The sequence below is a fragment of the Mobula birostris genome, chromosome 8, assembly GCF_030028105.1.
Source record: "Mobula birostris isolate sMobBir1 chromosome 8, sMobBir1.hap1, whole genome shotgun sequence".
Classification (NCBI taxonomy): Eukaryota; Metazoa; Chordata; class Chondrichthyes; order Myliobatiformes; family Myliobatidae; genus Mobula; species Mobula birostris.
The window spans coordinates 88,471,207-88,490,866 of record NC_092377.1 but is presented as its reverse complement, the minus strand read 5'-3'; the positions used below and the strand labels follow the sequence as shown (position 1 = coordinate 88,490,866).

General features: G+C 43.8%; 1 protein-coding gene across 9 annotated transcripts in view; it reads right to left on the bottom strand.

The window, feature by feature from the left end:
- syne1b (spectrin repeat containing, nuclear envelope 1b) overlaps positions 1–19,660 on the bottom strand; it is a 500,086-nt gene that overhangs the window by 328,607 nt on the left and 151,819 nt on the right. For all 9 annotated transcript variants that reach the window (XM_072265605.1, XM_072265607.1, XM_072265609.1 and 6 more), the window contains 8 exons: positions 14,606–14,773; positions 9,940–10,116; positions 7,672–7,812; positions 7,194–7,354; positions 5,222–5,372; positions 4,860–5,087; positions 4,399–4,497; positions 713–900 (listed from right to left, as the gene is read on the bottom strand). In XM_072265605.1, the coding sequence (XP_072121706.1) occupies positions 713–900; positions 4,399–4,497; positions 4,860–5,087; positions 5,222–5,372; positions 7,194–7,354; positions 7,672–7,812; positions 9,940–10,116; positions 14,606–14,773 (1,313 nt within the window). The remainder of the gene's footprint in view (positions 1–712; positions 901–4,398; positions 4,498–4,859; positions 5,088–5,221; positions 5,373–7,193; positions 7,355–7,671; positions 7,813–9,939; positions 10,117–14,605; positions 14,774–19,660) is intronic.

Here is a 19,660-nt window from a genome sequence, read left to right as displayed (position 1 = left end):
AAAGTCACACTTTGTGTTGGATGAGATAATTTCAGCCCCCCTTCACTGCCAGAATATGCTGGATCCCTTCAGCCATTCAGCAGGAGCACAATGCAAGGATGATGAGGGGTCCTGATGAACGTCTCTGCCTGAAGTGTCAACGGTTTACTCTTTCCCATAGATGCTGCCTGGCCTGCTGAGTTCCTCTGGCATTTTGTCCATGTTGCCATGACTCTGTTTAAGTAAGCTGAACAATTAACAAGGGAAAGAGTTTTGTTCCCTCTCTATATAGGAAGCCTTAATTAACTAATTATTTGTTAGCTGTATCTTTAGGAGGGAAATGGAGAAAACTAAAGACCCAGGCTGTTGATAGGTAGATTGTACCACAGTAAAATTGCAACCAGCTAATGAAGTGCTGTAGGCTTATAACATTGCAGTGACTATGTAATACATTGTGTGTTTGTGCATCCCTGCAGATGCCTCTTTGTACAACGTACATTAAATGCTTTGTCGCGCACTGAGTGCGTATTTTCATGCAATGCACTTTCATTGTACAGTATGAACACAAGAAAACAGGAACAGGGTGATTTGCTCTGGAGTCTGTTGACTGTGGCACCTTGGGAAAGTAGCCACGTGTGCTGAAGCAGTCAGTGAAAAATTAACTAAGTATGCCTTCCTTACGTCTGTAAGGAATGTCTAGTGAAGATAGTGGGAGCTTCACCAGGCTACATACTTCTGCCAGAGAGACGTCCTGTTTTCCAGCTCTTCTTCCATCTCCTTGACACAAACTTGCAAATCCTCGAACTTTTCCTGCAGGGTACTTAGTCGCTGAGCAGCTTCGCTCGGGTTGCTGACCTTGCGGGCGCTCGTTGAGAGTGACACCATTTGACTTTTCATCTGATCAATGGTTTGATAGAATTTCTGTGCAGAGGAAACCAGGGTGAGTAAAAACTGTAACTTCTTGTGCATGAAAATTTGTTAGCACAGAACAAAATAAATAAAAAAAGAACCAAAGAAAAAGCTTAAGGACACAATCTGGGATAATTTGGTCTTTGAAAGGATGAGATTGTTTGGGGCCACTGCAGAAGGAAGTCAATCACACGCTGCATTATACAATCAGAGTTAAAGTGAACATTTCACTCTCTTTGTTGGCAAATGTACTGTAGAATGCAGTGAACAAATCAGAAATGGCTCCGAGCAGACCTTTACCATTACGGCCTATTACCGAAACTGCATGACTTATTCATGTCTGTAGGCATTTTGTTAAAGGGCTATCAACATCTGTAAGGAATGTCTGGTGAGGAGAGAGCTATTGAAGAAAAAAGTCCTGCATCCCAAAGATGTTACCAAAACAATCAGAAACTGCCAGTAATATTAGAATTACTTCATAATGAAAGAACCACTTTATTATGAAGTCAAATATAATTAAAGCCAAATAAAGGCCCCACCCACCTGGACATTCCCTCTTCTCCCCACTTCTTTCAGGCAGAAGACACAAAAGCTTGAAAACAACTTCAGTACCATCAGGGTTAAGAACTGCTCTATCCCACTGTTATCAGACCTTTGAACAGATCTCTTGTATGATAAGATTGGCTCTTGATCTCTCACTCTCCGTTGTCATGGCCCCATACTGCACATTCTCTGTAACTATAACACTACATTCTACATTCTCCTACTGGTTTCCCTTTGTACAACCTTGATTACATTTGAAACAATCCACATGGTTGCCCTGCAAAACAAAGTTTTTGACTGTATCTGTCTGTGTGACAATAATAGAACAATTCCCGGTTAAATAAATATTATTTAATTAAACAGTTCCCAAACTTTGACCAGAGCAGAAGCTTGCGAGGATGGAATTCACTCAGGTTCACTGACCGAGTATAAAAAGGCAGCAACTCACGGCAGTTTTTTTGGAGCTTTGGCCAGTGATTTATTGGCATTTGGGATTGTTTAGCAAGAACAAATTAAAGGAAGGTAGGGGCGTGGAGTGGCCATCACTAGAGTGAACAGAGTTAGAGTGGACGTTTTGCGGCATTAGCTCTTTGAGGCTTCAGTCGATGAAGGCAGAAAAGAAAAGCTGCAGATAGAGGTCTCCCCACCCCTAATTCTTTACATTTGATTAGTTAGAACACTAGAGAAGTCAGGCAGGATACTGGAATGCTCCTCTTGCAGGATGTGGGAAGGCGGGGCGACCTCCAGTGTCCCTGACGACTACAACTGCAAGAAGTACATCTAGCTGCAGCTTCTAACAATCCGAGTTAAGGAATTGGAGCTGGAACGAGATGAACTCCAGATCATTTGGGAGGCTGAGGGGCTAATAGATAGGACATATAGAGAAGCAGTTACACCCAAGGTGTAGGATACAGGAAACTGGGTGACAGGAAGGGGAAAGGGGTCAAGGAGCCAATGCAGAGTACCCGTGGCCATCTCCCTCAACAACAGATATATCACTTTGGATAATGCTGAGGGGGTTTACCTAACAAAGGAAAGTCACAGTAGTCGGGTCTCTGGCACTGAGTCTGCCTCTGTGACTCAGAAGGAAGGGGGGAGAAGAGGCACGCTGTGGTGATTGGGGATTCATTAGTTAAGGGAACAGAAATTATAGGCCAGTGAGTCAGACATCAGTTGTGGGAAAGTTATTGGAAGGTATTCTAAAGGACTAAATATACATGTATTTCGATTGACACGGACTGATTAAGGATAGTCAGCATGGCTTCCTGCGTGGTAGGCCATGTCTAACCAATCTCGTAGAGTTTTTCAATGAAGTTACCGGTAAAGTGGATGAAGGTAAGGCAGTGGATGTTGTCTACATGGACTTTAGCAAGGCATTTGACAAGGTTCCGCATGGAAGGTTGGTCAAGAAGGTTCAGTCGCTCGGCATTCAGGATGAGGTAGTAAATTGGATTAGACATTGGCTTTGTGGGAGAAGCCAGAGAGTGGTAGTAGAGGGTTGCCTCTCTGACTGGAAGCCTTTGACTAGTGGGGTGCCACAGGGATCAGTGCTGGGTCCTTTGTTCTTTCTCATCTATATCAATCATGTGGCTGGTAAGATTAGGGGTGTAGTGGACAGCAAGGAAGGCTATCATGGCTTGCAGAGGGATGGAAAAATCAGCTGGAAAAATGGCAGATGGAATTTAATGCAGATAAGTGCAAGGTTTTGCACTTCAGAAGGACCAACCAGGGTAGGTCTTACACAGTGAACGATAGGGCACCGAGGAGTGTGCCAGAACAACGAGATCTAAGAATGAAGAAGAAGAAAGCCCTCAACTCTGAGTGGAGTTATCAGGACGCCGTCATGACAGTGTTTTTTTAGCGGGCTTTCTTATTTTTATGAGGCCGAGTTGCTAGCTCAATGCTCAATCCTCAATCCAGCACGGATGGAAAGCGTGGAAGCGAGCTGGCTGGATTCGAACACGGCAGCCTTCACTCCAAAGTCCAGCGCTGATGCCACTACGCCAACAGCCAGCTAAGATCTGAGAATATAGGCCCGTAATTCATTGAAAGTGGTGTCACTGGTAGATAGGGTCGTAAAGAAAGCTTCTAGCACATTAGCCGTTATAAATCAAAATATTGAGTACAGGAGATGGGATGTTATGTTGAAGTTGTATAGGACGCTGGTGGGGTCTAATTTGGAGTGTTGTACGCAGTTTTGTTCACCTACATACAGGAAAGATGTAAATAAGATTGAAAGAGTACAAAGAAAATTATAAGAATGTTGCCGGGTCTGGAGGACCTGAGTTATAAGGAAAGATTGAATAGATTAAGACTGTATTCCTTAGAACATAGAAAATTGAGATATTTAATAGAGGTATACAAAATTATGAGGGGTATAGATAGAATAAATGCCAGCAGGCTTTTTCCACTGAGGTTGGGTGGGACTACAACCAGAGGCCATGGCTTAAGAGTGAAAGGTGAAAAGTTTGAAGAGAACATGAGGTGAAACTCTTTCACTCAGAGGGTTGTGAGAACGTGGAATGAGCTGCCACCACAAGTGGTGCATGCAAGCTCAATTTCAACGTTTAAGTGAAGTTTGGATAGGTACATGGATGGTGGGGGTATGGAGGGCTATGGTCCCAGTACAGGTCAAGGGGAGTAGGCATTTTAAATGGTTTTAGCATGGACTAGATGGGCCAAAGGGCCTGTTTCTGTACTGTACTTCTCTATGACTCTATAAAACTCTTTTTTTGTTTCTTGCCATAAACAAAGACATAAGTTCATCAGATACAGTTATTATCTGTCAGAATAACAGAGCTACTTTGTTTTACATTTATTTCAGAGAAACACTGGGCTCACTATAATTTTCCAAATTCTTTCATTGAATATCTCTGTCCTTCCCTCACTTACAGACCGCAGCTCCCTTCCCCTGTCCACCATAACCCCTGACTCACCATGAACCATACCACAGAACTATGAACATACCAGGTGAGCCTGTAACAGTTGTTTAGCCTCAGATGCTGAGCAGCACTTATTGCTCTTGCCCTTCAACGTTGTCTCCATGTCGATTAGCATCTGTTGGACCTGTAGAGATATTAAAAGGCAAAGCACATACAATACCAATGAAGAACTAAACGAAGAATGAATAAGATAAAATATTAAGGTTTAGAGGCAGGAATCGTTCTGTTTCTCTATGTAATTGAAAATCTGCAGATGAGAATCAGTTCATCATCATGATAATCCGAAGTTGCCTTAGTATGTAAGTTTCTCTTTTCAGTTAACATCTTGGTGCTCCTGAACCAATATGTGAAGAGGTAGCATGAAGGGAAGCTAAAGACGCCAGTATTACATCACTTTATAAAAACAGTCCTTCATCCTACTGGACTGCTCTTTCACATGATAGTCAAGCGCAGAGTAACTTTAAAGTTCTTTCATCGTGCAGATACCTTTTTGAAGTCCTCCTCATACTTCTGCTGCAGTGAGACTCGGTCCCCCAGTTTGCTATTCACCTCCAGGGTGTTTTGATGGAGTTCTTCCCACTGCCTAGTTAGTTGTGTCAATCGGGCCTTCACGTGTGCAATCTCGCCTGAGGTGACGAACTGGCTCAGCTTCTGCGACTCTTCTTCCAAACTTTTAAGTTCTTTAGACTTACCAAGAACTGTGTCAAGAAGATGCTACAAGTCAAAGACATAGATTGGTTGTTTTTATTTTTCAGTTTTTTTTTCCCTGAAGAAGGAGCCATGATTTTATCATTTTCAAAGATAGATTTCAAAGTTTAGAATTATCATTATAGGAAGGGGCAACTTACCTTAACTTTGGAGAGCTTTTCCTCCAATGGGATAGACAAATCCTGCACGGCATCTAGCTCTTTCTGTTCATCTGTCATCCAGTGCCCCAATGACTCAAACTCCGCCAAAAAATTCTCCCACAAACTTTTGATCTCTTCCAGGTGCTTCACACTGAAGCAAAAAAGAAAGACACTTGTGAAATTAATAGAAATGGGTCAAAATAAACCATCTTCTAGATTTCTCTTCAATCAACAGTACTGATGACAGTAGAAAGGCTGGAGAGGTGCATATGGAGAAAAGCACAAAACCAAATGGGATTGGCAAAAGGCAGGAAGTTTAAATCCCCTGGGTCAGTGTAGATTGCAGGGTTTTCAGTAATGGGTCCTTGAGATCACTGAGCTTAATCTTCTCAAGCTCTTTTCTTCGCCCATCCATGCCCTGTCTATCCCTACCTCAGTAATCTTCCTCAGACTTAGAGTCCTCTCAAAAACTTACTCTCTCCGCTCCATATATTGTCAGCTGTGCGTTCAGATTTATGAAATTCATCAGTAACCATCCATCTCTCTCCTCGTTGAACCATGGCTACTAATGTCCATGTGTCCATTTCCTTGAATGTCAGTGTCGCGTGTCGAGGACTAACTAGTGACACTAAAACCCATGAGACCATCCAAGTCGTGCGTGCGTGCATGTGCGTGTGGGGTCAGTCCATATAGAGTACTGTGCAAAAGTCTTAGTCACACACACACACATATACATAGCTTTAAGACTTTTGCAGAATACTGTAGTAATTTTATGTGTTGCACTGTATTACTGCCATAAAAAAACAAATTTCATGACATATGTGAGTGATGATAAATTTGATTTTGATATGGGTCTCTATTGTGGACTGAGAGTGGGAAGGGGACAGGGAGAGGAAACATGGTTGGGAAAAGGAGGGGACATGGTTGTGAAATGGTGAAGGGGGAGGGGAGGGAGCAGGAAGCACCAGAGAGACATTCTGTAACGATCAATAAGCCAATTGTTTGGAATCAAATGGCCTTGCCTGGTGTCTCAGGGCTGGGTGTGCCTGAACCCACACCTCCCCCACCGCCCAGGCACTCCTTCTCTGCCACCTGTCCCACACCCTTCCTGCAGTGCTCCACCTTCATTCACCATTCCCAACAGTTTTTGCTCCCGCCAGATTTACAAACTCACTCTCCGCTCCACATTGACAAATACAGTACTGTGCAAAAGCCTTAGACACTCTTGCTGTATAGATATACAGAATGTGCCTAAGCCTTTACGCAGTACTGTATGCGGGGCATGTGTGTGGCGTGTGTGCAGGATGCATGCACGGGTGTCCGTGTGCACGTGACTATGAGAGTAACAGCAGGGATGAGACTCTCAGCAAAAATTAACAATTTAAAAATTCATTAAAATGGCACATCATCGTGGGCAATGAACTAAAGTGACAGATTTCAAACTAATAAAGAATGGACTGAAATAATCGTCAGGGTAAAAGCAGCAGGCTTTTATAACAACGAATAAGAAAATCTCTGGAGATCTGTCATAATGGGCAATGGGCTTAAATGACAGATGTCCATTCTTATGGAGAATAGGCAGATACTGCAGATAAGCATCATTATTTCTAGTAGAAAAGCTACTGATCTAAGTTCAAGGCACAGTGTGAACAGGGTAACTTATTCTTATCAAACCATCTTGCAGAAGGCAAACGATGAAATCAGCCTCCAACAGTATTTGGCTGTGTATCTTGTAGACAGAAGATTTATGGCAGAAGCATCAGTCAACACAGAGGGTTGTGAGGCAATGGAGTGCATTACTGGAGTTAGTAACCGAAGCAGAGACGATGTTAACGTACAGGTGATTAAAGGAAAACAGGTATTAAATGCTATGGAAAAAGAGCAGGAATGCAAGAGATGCTGCTTATCGAGGAAATTAACACTGAGTAAGTGTTAATATGGCAAGACAACAATAGAGAGGATGAAGACTTACTAGTTCCTTAGGGATTCCTGTACTTTCCCAGCTTTCTCGCTCATCTCTCTGGTGTGTTGCTGCAGGGAGCTCTTACTCTTTGGACCAAGTTTGATGTCTTCAGATTTGTATAACAGGCTTTCAGCTTGAGCTGTCTTAGTTTCACTGTCTCTGCAAATTGCCTGTCACACACAAAGACACACAAGCAGTGAAAGAGCTGTCAGAAACCAGCAGGCACCACACGCTGGGAGATATGATATGTGTATCTTGGCAGTAAAACACTGGGAACATCAATAACCGCAAAAGAGAAGGTTAAACAGTTTAAAATAAATATGACCCCAAAAGGAAATATTCTTGAGATACTGCCCCAGGGTATTTCATTCTTTGAAAACTGTATGAAATTTCTGAATTTTCAATTTTCCATGCACAAAGTCCAATTTTACTCACAAACTGGAGCTCAGAGTTTCAAGGACATCTGATTGTGAGCCAGTAAAATTACCTTCATTTGATCCAGCTCTGAGCCGAGGCTTTCCAGGCTGCTGAAGGGGCGATTGCAATCCACCTTGGTTCCAGCACGAGCCAGAAATTCCATCAATTCCCCCCTCTCTTCCTCAAAGAGCTGCCACTCGATGAGTGTTGCCTTTACCAGAAGGAAAATCAACAAATCAGCTTCACCTACCACAAATGCCACTAGACCTCATGGTGCTATCGATGGTTGTTTTCCTTCATTTGCAAGTGCCCTGCAATAACCATCTCCCCATGATACCCAATAGCATTGCCAAGTAGCCCACCATCAACATCCCTGGGAAAGCACTGACTGGACTAGCATAGAGTTGGACAAGCTGCAGAATACTTTATAAGCACAGAAGATTCAGCTGGAAATCCAGAGCAATACACACAAAATGCTGGAGGAACCATCTATGGAGAGGAATAAGCAGTCAGCATTTCAATCAAAATGGTGCCAGTTAACAACTCTACCTCGGGCGACACCTTCCAGATAGTCCACGAAATTGTTTCTTTCACTTCTTTTATGTCTTCTTTTTACTTTAAATGTGTTTCTGGTATTGTTGGGGCCTGTAATCTACAGCTTGAACAAAAATTGAGCGATCTGGATCTTTGCTGTCTCCGAGAAGATTCCAGGAGCTGAGTGGCCTCGAGGCCCAGAAGCTCAGAGCCCTTGACCAACTTCATCTCTCGCTGATTAAAGCGCCAAGAAAATTGAATCATCGAGGCGAGTGCAGAAGGTGAGTGAGTGTTCAGCCCAGTCTACCAGCCTGTCCCTCACTGCTGCTGGATGACTGTCTCTTGCTCGTTGCTCTTGAGGGAAGGCCCCTGCATTCGAATGTTCTCTCTCCGTCAGTGCTGTAGGAGCATGACACCGAAGTTCTGGGTCTGCAATTTACGGATTGGACTGTAGTTCACTTGGACTCTTTCAGTTTTATGCTTTTATACTCTGTGTTTTCGCCCGTTCTTTCTTGTAGCCGTTTGCACAGTTTGTTTGTTTTTTTTTGCTAGTGAGGGGTTTGATGTTCTTGTTGCCATTTGCACAAATTGTAATATTGCACTGGGGGCTTGTTTTTCTTGTTCCCCTTTGCACGATTTGTTTGTCTTTGTGTGTGGGGGTGGGCTTTGAAGGTCTTGTTGCCGTTTGCACGATTTGTTTGTATTTGTGTGGGGGGGTGGGCTTTGAAGGTCTTGTTGCCGTTTGCATGATTTGTTTGTATTTGTGTGGGGGGGTGGGCTTTGAAGGTCTTGTTGCAGTTTGCACGATTTGTTTGTCTTTGTGTGGGGGGTGGGCTTTGAAGGTCTTGTTGCCGTTTGCATGATTTGGTATTTTTTTGTGCATGGGAAGGTTGATTTTTTCCTTTGAATGGCTTCCATGGTTTTCTTTGTTTTGTGACTGTCTGGAGAAGATGCATCTCCGAGTTGTGTACTGATACATACCAATCTAACAAATGTAGCTTGAACCTTGACTCTTCATCAGAACAACATTCATTCTTCTCCATAGATGATGCCTGACCCGCTGAGTTTCTCCAGCATTTTCTGTATGTTGCTCTGGATTTCCAGCATCTGCAGAAACCCTTGTGTTTCATAAATACTTACTTTACTGGAGAAAGGCAGAGGCTCGATATTCCTCCAGCTATGCCTCTTGCCTCTCCAGAGCCTCTTCACTACTTGAAGGGCATGTCAGACCGGGATGAAGCAGTCACCTCCTGGGTCGGCTGCCTCAGTTTGGAAGCTCGGCACCATACAAAACACGGGAAATCCTTGTTTTCCCAGCCCTGCCCTCTTCTTCTATTCCCCACTCTGGCCTCTTACCTCCCCCCGGGTCCTCCTTCCCTTTCTCTGGTTGCCACCTCTATCAGATTCCTTTGTCTCCAGCCCTTTACCTTTTCTACCTACCTGGCTTCGTCTACAACCTTCTAGCTGTCCTCCTTCCCCTCCCCCACCTTTTTATTCTGGCATCTTCCCCCTTCCATTCCAGTCCTGAAGAAGGGTCTCGGCCCAAAACATGGACTGACTTGCTGAGTTCCTCCAGAACTTGGTGTGTGTGTGTGTTGCTCTGGATTTCCAGCATCTGCAGACGTTCTCATATTCAGACATTTAGATCGGTAACACATCTCATGACTTGGTCGTGCATTCCACAACTGCAGAATTTGCCAGAAACACACAGTCTTCTTGGACTTCTCTCAAACCCACGACCAATGGAACAAATGCTTGGCAATAAGCTCTTCTCCATATCACCCTGACTTAGAGTGAACTTTACCTTCAGTTCCTTCTGCTGATCCTCCACTGCTTTCCCCATTTCATTGAAGACAGCCTCTTGGCTTTGCAGTTCTCGTAGGCTGGACTCGGTCAGGTCGGCAGCACCATGCAGCTCCTTCCCACGAGCAAACAGCTGTTGTACATCGAGTCTCTGCGCCATCCACTGCTTGACTTGCTCCTGCGTGTTTGCGGAGTCAAAACTATTTTACTTTACAGAAAAAAACAATTACAGAATAACAGCAGCATTTGGATGTAATTAGGAACCTTGAGAGCGGTAACATTTCAAAAATATCACAGAAATATTGTCAAAAAAATTGAATTGGAATTATTTAAGGCAATATCAGAACTGGTGACAAAAATTGTGGTCAACGAATCTGATCTTTATGAAGGGCGGGGGGGGGGGGAAGAGAGGCAGATGGTTTAAGGAAGGAAGTTCCAGGATCTAGGATCTAGAGAGCTAAAAGCATAATGAAGGGTTGAAGGAAGTGAGAGATAGACATGAGGCTGGACTCAGAGGAACCCAGAGATCCCAGAATGTTTGAAGGCAGGATTCGATTAAGGGAGAGTCAAGGCCTTGAAGAAATTTGAAAGCAAGGATGAAACCTCAGGGTATCTGCATATGCAAAAACAAGGGAGACAATTGAAGAGAACTTGGTGCCGACCAGGATCCACGCATGAGATACAGATGAGCTGGTGGTGGAACCTCTGGAAAGATCACGTGCAAAGGTAACAAAAACTTGCAAAAAGGTTTCAGCTGAAGTTGCCTGGCTGAGGCAGCATCATAAGTGGCGACATTGGAATTTGGAAACCAGCAGGTACACTGAGAGGTGAAAGAACAGGAACCAACTGCTGGATAATGAGGATGGCTCAAGTCATATTAAAGCCATACAGAATGAAATTCACACCCAAAGAAAAATTGTTTCACATTCATTTGCCTTTGAAAACTTCTAACAGCGTAAATGTCCTAAACTTGCTTATTCTACCCATCTTAATTGACAGCACCCTTCATCCAACCCAGAACACTTCAAATACAAGAGAACATATACTTATGGTAAAGGGGAATCTCAGAGAGTGGTAGGCCCCTGGAACAGACTGGCAGAGATAACTTCGGAAGTAGATATGATAGTGGTGATTGAGAGGCATTTAGATGGACGCATGCAGATACAGGGACTGGAGTGATGTGGTTCACATGCAGGCCGAGGAAATGTATTTTAACCTGTCCTCAAGTTCGGCACAGACATTGTGGGTAGAAGGGCGGTTCCTGGTCTGTCCTGTTCTCTGTGAACTCACTCTGGGCTCTGTGCATCATGAGGGGATACCACACTGACAGAGGAAGTACTCCACTGCAGCACATGGGAGTGTTGGCCTTTATGGGAAAGGGATCATGTTATGGGGGAGGTGCCTGCAGTGAAACATTACTGGGGAGTTTCAGTGCCACACGTCACTCGGTGATGTGGGAACGTAGTACCATTGGAGAATCAGTCCTGGAAGAGCGTGGCAGTGTCAGAGCTACCAGCTTTTAGCAGAGACAGCTTTTAGTTCATCTATCAGACGTGGGCCTCTCAGTCTGAGCCAGCACTTAACTACCCGTCCCGAGTTGCCCTTGAGAGGGTGGTGATGAGATGGAGGCCTTGAGACGTGTGTTTTCAAACAATGCTGTTAGGGAGGGACTTTCAAGGTTAATTAAAGTTTTTCCCTTTTCTCGTTACACGTGAAACAGATTCTGCAGCACCCGAGATCATTGCTCAATTTCAGCTTCATTGTCGCAATGTTCGCTGTGCTTCCAAAGCAGCTCATTGGCTAATACCTGACCATTCTGTTTTTTCCAGTTTTGCAAAACTTGCAATTTAGTAATACGATTTAAGCAATCTGAATAACAGTGAAATTAGGAATTGAGTGCCAAGACCAAAATGAGTTAATTCAAATTGACACAATGTCCAATTAGGTATCTGGGAAGATGTGTAAGCATTAATTTTTCCCACATCCTCAGGTCAATCGAAAGCACGGTTCAAATAATTACATGTCATGTTGTAAACACTGCACCGGTTGTATACACAACTGGACCCCACAATCAGCCAAAACTTATTGGTTGAAAATTAGTTTGTCACTGCAGGTGAAGAGGGCTGACCAAGCCAGAAGCAGAATTCCATGAGACCGTAACACCATAAGATACAGGAGCAGAATTAGGCCATTTGGCCCATCGAGTCTGCACCGCCATTTCATCAAGGCTGAACCAATTTTCCTCTCAGCCCCAATTTCCTGCCTTCTCATCGTATCCCTTCATACACTGACAAATCAAGAATCTATCAACCTCTGTCTTGAATATACATAAAGACCTAGCTTCCAAGGTGGCCTGTGGCAACAAATTCCACAGATTCACCACCCTCCGGCAAAATAAATCCCTCCTCATCTCCATTCTAAAAGGACACTCTACTATTTTGAGGCTATGTCCTCTGGTCTTAAGAGTCTCCCACCATAGGAAACATCCTCTCCACATCCACTCTATCAAGGCCTTTCACCATTCGATAGGTTTCAATGAGGTCACCCCTCATTCTTCTGAATTCTGGTGAATACAGACCCAGAGCATTCAAATGCTTTTCATATGACAAGCCATTCAATCCTGGAATCATTTTTGTGAACCTCCTTTGAATCCTCTCCAGTTTCAGCTCATCCTTTCTAAGATAAGGGGCTCAAAACTGTTCATAATTCTCCAAGTGAGGACTCACCAATGCTTTATAAAGTCTCAACATCACATCCTGTTTTTATATTCTAGTCCTCTTGAAGTGAATGCTAGCATTGCATTTGCCTTCCCCACCACAGACTCAACATGCAAATTAGCCTTTAGGGAATCCTGCACAAGGATTCCTAACAACACACATCAAAGTTGCTGGTGAACACAGCAGGCCAGGCAGCATCTGTAGGAAGAGGTGCAGTCGACGTTTCAGTCTGAGACCCTTCGTCAGGACTAACTGAAGGAAGAGTGAGTAAGAGATTTGAAAGTTGGAGGGGGAGGGGGAGATCCAAAATAATAGGAGAAGACAGGAGGGGGAGGGATAGAGCCAAGAGCTGGACAGGTGATAGGCAAAAGGGGATACGAGAGGATCATGGGACAGGAGGTCCGGGAAGAAAGACAAGGAGGTGGGGGGACCCAGAGGATGGGCAAGAGGTATATTCAGAGGGACAGAGGGAGAAAAAGGAGAGTGAGAGAAAGAATGTGTGCATAAAAATAAGTAACAGATGGGGTACGAGGGGGAGGTGGGGCCTTAGCGGAAGTTAGAGAAGTCAATGTTCATGCCATCAGGTTGGAGGCTACCCAGACGGAATATAATGTGTTGTTCCTCCAACCTGAGTGTGGCTTCATCTTTACAGTAGAGGAGGCCATGGATAGACATGTCAGAATGGGAATGGGATGTGGAATTAAAATGTGTGGCCACTGGGAGATCCTGCTTTCTCTGGCGGACAGAGCGTAGATGTTCAGCAAAGCGGTCTCCCAGTCTGCGTCGGGTCTCGCCAATATATAAAAGGCCACATCGGGAGCACCGGACACAGTATATCACCCCAGTCGACTCACAGGTGAAGTGTTGCCTCACCTGGAAGGACTGTTTGGGGCCCTGAATGGTGGTAAGGGAGGAAGTGTAAGGGCATGTGTAGCACTTGTTCCGCTTACACGGATAAGTGCCAGGAGGGAGATCAGTGGGGAGGGATGGGGGGGACGAATGGACAAGGGAGTTGCATAGGGAGCGATCCCTGCGGAATGCAGAGAGGGGGGGAGGGAAAGATGTGCTTAGTAGTGGGATCCCGTTGGAGGTGGCGGAAGTTACGGAGAATAATATGTTGGACCCGGAGGCTGGTGGGGTGGTAGTTGAGGACCAGGGGAACCCTATTCCTAGTGGGGTGGCGGGAGGATGGGGTGAGAGCAGATGTACATGAAATGGGGGAGATGCATTTAAGAGCAGAGTTGATAGTGGAGGAAGGGAAGCCACTATTCCTAAGTCCCTTTGCGCCTCAGTTTTTTTGTATTTTCTCTCCATTTAGAAAATCATCAACCCTTTTCATTTCTTCTACCAAAGTGCATGACCATACACTTCCTGATACTGTAATCCATCTGCCGTTTGTTGCCCATTCTCCTAATCTGTCTCTTTCTGCACCATGGACTCGTAGCTTGTTAAGCAGCTTCATGCATGACACCTTGTCAAAGGCCACCTGAAAATCCAAGGAGACAATGTCACTGATTCTCCTTTGGGCCCACAGTTTTCAATATTGAATGTTTTTTTAAAACTTGATCTGCAGCTGATCAAGTGAATTGATACTGTAAATGGTGAACAACTTTACTGTCAATGCATGGGGCTCGTACCATAATTGGAGAGGATGTGTTGGATGGGCCAGTGGTTTCTTTCTGTCTGGTGACCTTTAATGAAGGTTGTTCAGTGGCCAAGACTTAATTTCTAGGTTTAATAGAATCTCAAAAGCATTGATTGGTATGTGGAGAGAAGAAGTAAAATTAGGGTAGTGTAGATGGGTGATTGATGGCAGATGCACACCTGAAGGGCCAAAGGACCAAAGGACCTGATTCTTTGCTGTATGGTTCTATGACTCTAACAAATAAAGTGTCTCTACTTCTCCATAAATCCTGAGCCAATCTGCATTTCTGTGGGCAAGATCAGTACCTGATGATGTAGATGGAGTCTCTGGGCTTCCTCCAGGCTTGCCGAATTTAGCAACCTCTCCTCCTCAACCCGCAGCTGCTTCTGCGAGTCAGCAAGCTGCTCCAAGGCACTCTTCACGTGGTCTTTGTGCTGAACACACTCATCAACAGCGGACAGCATTTTGTCAGACTGGGGAGAAATAACAGGCACTTTAACAGGGCTGTGGTGTGAGAGTCTCACAAACCAAACCAAATGGTGTTACAGGATTCATAAGCTGCAACAAGGGAATCTATTTATTAGACACACAAGCACTGTGTCTACAAATGCACATCTTCGCTCACAAGATGCATTCTTTGCAAAAGGGATGCATTTTATGGAGTTCACAGCTTGGCAAAGCAGACCCGCTCATGAGAGTAATGAAGGACAGCAAACATCCAAATTTCAGTTCTCTCTTTCGGCCAAATGCACCTCAAAGTTGGCACCAGCGCTGGCGAACTTGGCAGACGATAAGCAGACCCTTGATGCCCAGATGGACAGTACACTGCATTGGCACTGGGTGCACTAGGACCGTTTCCAGCTTTATATGCACAGAGAATGGACACAACAATCTGTCAACAGTCATGTTCATCCTAATGTTTCACTTAAAACAACAATCATTTGCCTCGTTGATTGATGAAAGGATTTCCCTTAACGCTTTGCTCAAGAAATTGTAGGCTATGCAATGAAAATATGGAATGGGTTAATGGGTCTCTTGAGGTGATTCTTCTATTCTATTATCTACATAGTTCAAAACTTATTTCGGGTTTTGAGCAATGTCATGTGATACTTTCACCTTATAAAAATCCATCGATATGAGAAAATCATAAATAGGAGGAGGAAAGGCTGTTTGAACCTTTGCATTCAATCTTCCATTCTACAGGAATGATCTTTTACTTTAGCATTACCCTCCCTCTATTCCCTTAATATCCTAAACTCTATCAATCTCTGTCTTGAATATACTTGACTGCAAGACTGGAATTTACGTTGAGGTCAAAGGTGATGTCATTCAAACTGGAAGATGTGCTGGCCCCAGAAAGGTTTCAGAGGAAGTTCGTAATAAAGATCCTGGGAAAGAAAGGCTGAATTTATGAAGATCATTTGATGTCCCTGGGTCTGTACTCTATGGAAATTAAAATCCACCGAATACCGAAAGGCCCGGGTGGACTGGATATGGAGAGGATGTTTCCATTAGTCATAGTCATAGTCATACTTTATTGATCCCGGGGGAAATTGGTTTTCGTTACAGTTGCACCATAAATAATAAATAGTAATAGAACCGTAAATAGTTAAATAGTAATATGTAAATTATGCCAGTAAATTATGAAATAAGTCCAGGACCAGCCTATTGGCTCAGGGTGTCTGACCCTCCAAGGGAGGAGTTGTAAAGTTTGATGGCCACAGGCAGGAATGACTTCCTATGACGCTCTGTGCTACATCTTGGAGGAATGAGTCTCTGGCTGAATGTACTCCTGTGCCCAACCAGTACATTATGTAGTGGATGGGAGGCACTGAAGATGGCATGCAACTTAGACAGCATCCTCTTTTCAGACACCACCGTGAGAGAGTCCAGTTCCATCCTCACAACATCACTGGCCTTACGAATGAGTTTGTTGATTTTGTTGGTGTCTGCTACCCTCAGCCTGCTGCCCCAGCACACAACAGCAAACATGATCGCACTGGCCACCACAGACTCGTAGAACATCCTCTACATCGTCCGACGGATGTTAAAGGACTTCAGTCTCCTCAGGAAATAGAGACGGCTCTGACCCTTCTTGTAGACAGCCTCAGTGTTCTTTGAGCAGTCCAGTTTATTGTCAATTCGTATCCCCAGGTATTTGTAATCCTCCACCATGTCCACACTGACCCCCTGGATGGAAACAGGGGTCACTGGTACCTTAGCTCTCCTCAGGTCTACCACCAGCTCCTTAGTCTTAGTAGGGGAGTCTAGGATCCAAGGGCATAGCCTCAGAATAAAGGGATGTACCTTTAGAACTGAAATGAGGAAGAATTTCTTCTGCCCAAGGATGGTGATCCTATGGAACTTGCTGCTACGGAGGGTTGTGGAGGCCAATTCATTAGGTGTATTTAAGGAAGAGATTGATAAGTTCTTGATTGGTAATGGGGTTATGGGTTAAGGGGAAAAGACAGAAATATGGGGTTCAGAAAAAAAAACACTCAGTATGAATGAATACAGGAGAAGACCTGCTGGGCTATATGGTCTAATTCTGCTCCTATGAAATGGTCTTATGAAATCCAAACAAAGGAAATGACAAAGGTATGAGTAGAGGATTGGTTGTGATAGACTTTGAATCTATTTTAAAGTATGTAACAGTAGCTAGGCAGGCTTTCAAGGAAATAATGCATGATTTGCTACGAATTCTTTTGCGGCGCAAGTGCACAACAGGGAAAGTGGGCCAAGTGAAATTGAGAATCCATTCAATTTAAGGAAAAGGCTGACAAGCCCATCAGTTGCAACAGTAATAAGCTAAACGAAGAACTCAGAGGGTCAGGCAACATCTAGAGAGGAAAGGAAATGGAAAGTCGGCATTTCAGATGCTTCACCTGGACCCAAAAGTTCGATTGTGCATTTTCCTCCTCAGATGCTGCCTGACCTGCCGAGTTCCTCCAGCAGCTCGGCTTTTGCTCCAGGTTCCAGCAGCTGCAGTTTCTTGTCTCCCCAGAAAAAGCTGAGAGCTTGAGGAGTGGCGCATTTTAGAATTCAATAAAAGATAACCAAGAAAGTCACGCGGAAAAGGAAAATAAATGATGAGAATAAACCAGCAGGGAACATAAAAACCAGATCACAAGAGCAAAAAGGAAAAGGCTAGTACAAGTAAATATTTAATCCTGACAGAGTTTAAAATGGGGAATAACGCAATGGCTGCAGAATTAAACTCAGTGTCTGACTTCACAGAAATCTTCCAGATATTCTGTAAGATCAAAGATCCAGTGAAAATAAGGAAGCAAACAGAACAAGTATTAGTTAAAAGCAACACTGGAGAAGTTTTTTTTAATTTCATCTAGAAATACAGAACGGTTTCAGGCTATACCACCCCCACCACCCAATCGCACACAATTGACTAACTAACCTACAAATCTATACGTCTTTGGAAAGTGATAAATCTGAAGGAACTGATTGTTTACATCCTAGTTTTTAAAAAGTTGGCTACTGAAGCTGCTTCCCAATTTTAAAAACAATTAAGAATGATTCCTGCAGATTGGACAGCAGTGAATATAACCCTACAAGAAAACAGGGAGGGAGACTACCAGCCTGCTAACTTGACAGCGGTAATAGTGAAAAGTCAGAGTCTACATTCGAATTGGAATTGGAATATTATTTTCATATGTACAAAAATGCATTGAAAAGTTTGTCTTGTATATTGTTCATAAAAATCAAATCATTACACAGCGCATTGAAGTAGAGCAATGTAACAGTAATAGAACACAAAATAAAGCGTAACAATTCCAAAGAAAGTGCAGCGCAGGTAAACAATAAAGTGCAAGATCATAACAAGGTAGATTGTGAGGGCAAGAGTCAATCTTATTGGACAAGAAAATGATTGAGAACCATTAAACTGCAGGGTAGAAGCTCCCCGTCAGCTTGGTGGTACATACTTTCAGGCTTTTGTCTCTACTGCCCAATGGAAGAGGGGAAAAGAGGGCTCCGAGGTATGTGGGATATTTGAGTATGCTGGCTGCTTCACCAAGGCAGCACGACGTATAGGCAGAATCATCGAGGGGAGGCAGGTTCCCATCAGGTGCTCAGTTGTGTGCACAACTCTGCATTTTCTTGTGGTCACGACAGATCAGTTGCCATACCAAGCCATCGTACCTCCTGATAAGATGGTTCCTGTGTTGCATTGATAAAGATTGGTGAGGGTCAAAGTGGACATGCCAAATTTTATTAGCCTCCTGAGGAAGTAGAGGTGTTGGTCAGCCATCTATGTGATTGGAACAGAACAGGCTATTGGTGACGCTCACTCCCAGGAACTAAAGGCTCTCAACTTCAACCTCAACGCCATTATCCGGAGCTGCCTCTCGTTTTTTTTGCACTGCCTTACTTTCCCTTTTCTATTTTCTAGTTATGATTTATAAATTAAATTTTTATTATACTTACTATCGATTTGTACTTCAGGGAGTGTAAGGCGCAGAATCAAATATCGCTGTGATGATTCTACGCTCTAGTATCAATTGTTTGGCAACAATAAAGTAATAATAATAATAATTGATGCAAATAGGAACATACGCACCACTACCCTATGTGAAGTCAATCATCAGCTCTTTTGTTTTGTTAACATTGAGTTAGAGGTTGTTATTATAACACCATGTTACAAAGCTCCTTATCGTCTTCCTGTACTCCGACTCATCAGCACTGAGGTCTGATCCACTATGGTGGTATCATCCGCAAACTTGTAGGTGGAGAGAGAGCAGAATCGGGACATGCAACCACGAGTGTACAGTGAGTAGAGTAGAGGCTGAGGATGCAACCTTGTGGAGCACCAGCGTTCAGAATAATCCTAGCAGAGATTTTGCTGCCTATCCTTGCTGATTACAGTCTGTTGGTTGGGAAGTCAAGGATCTAATTGCAGATGGAGGCATTGATTCCCGGCGTCTAGACTTTGGTGATGAGTCTACTTGGAAACTCTTGAAGCACTTCATGAGGATGGATGTCAGAACCACGGGGTAGTCGTCATTAAGGCACATTGAATTTCCTTCCGTACTGGGATGGCATTGATATTCTTAAAGTAGGCAGGAACCTCAGAATAAAGCAAGGAAATCCTCAGGACTCACACCAGCAGGTTCAGGAACAGCTATTACCCTTCAACCATCAGACTCTTGAACCAAAGGGTATAACCTCACTCATCCTCACTTGCCCCATCACTGAAATGTTCCCACAATTTATTCACTCACATTCAAGGACTCTTCATCTCATGTTCTCGATACTTATTGCTTACTTATTTATTATTATTATTTTGGTTTTTTCCTTTTTTTTGTATGTTTGTTGTCTTCAGCACATGGGTCATTTGTCTGTCTTGC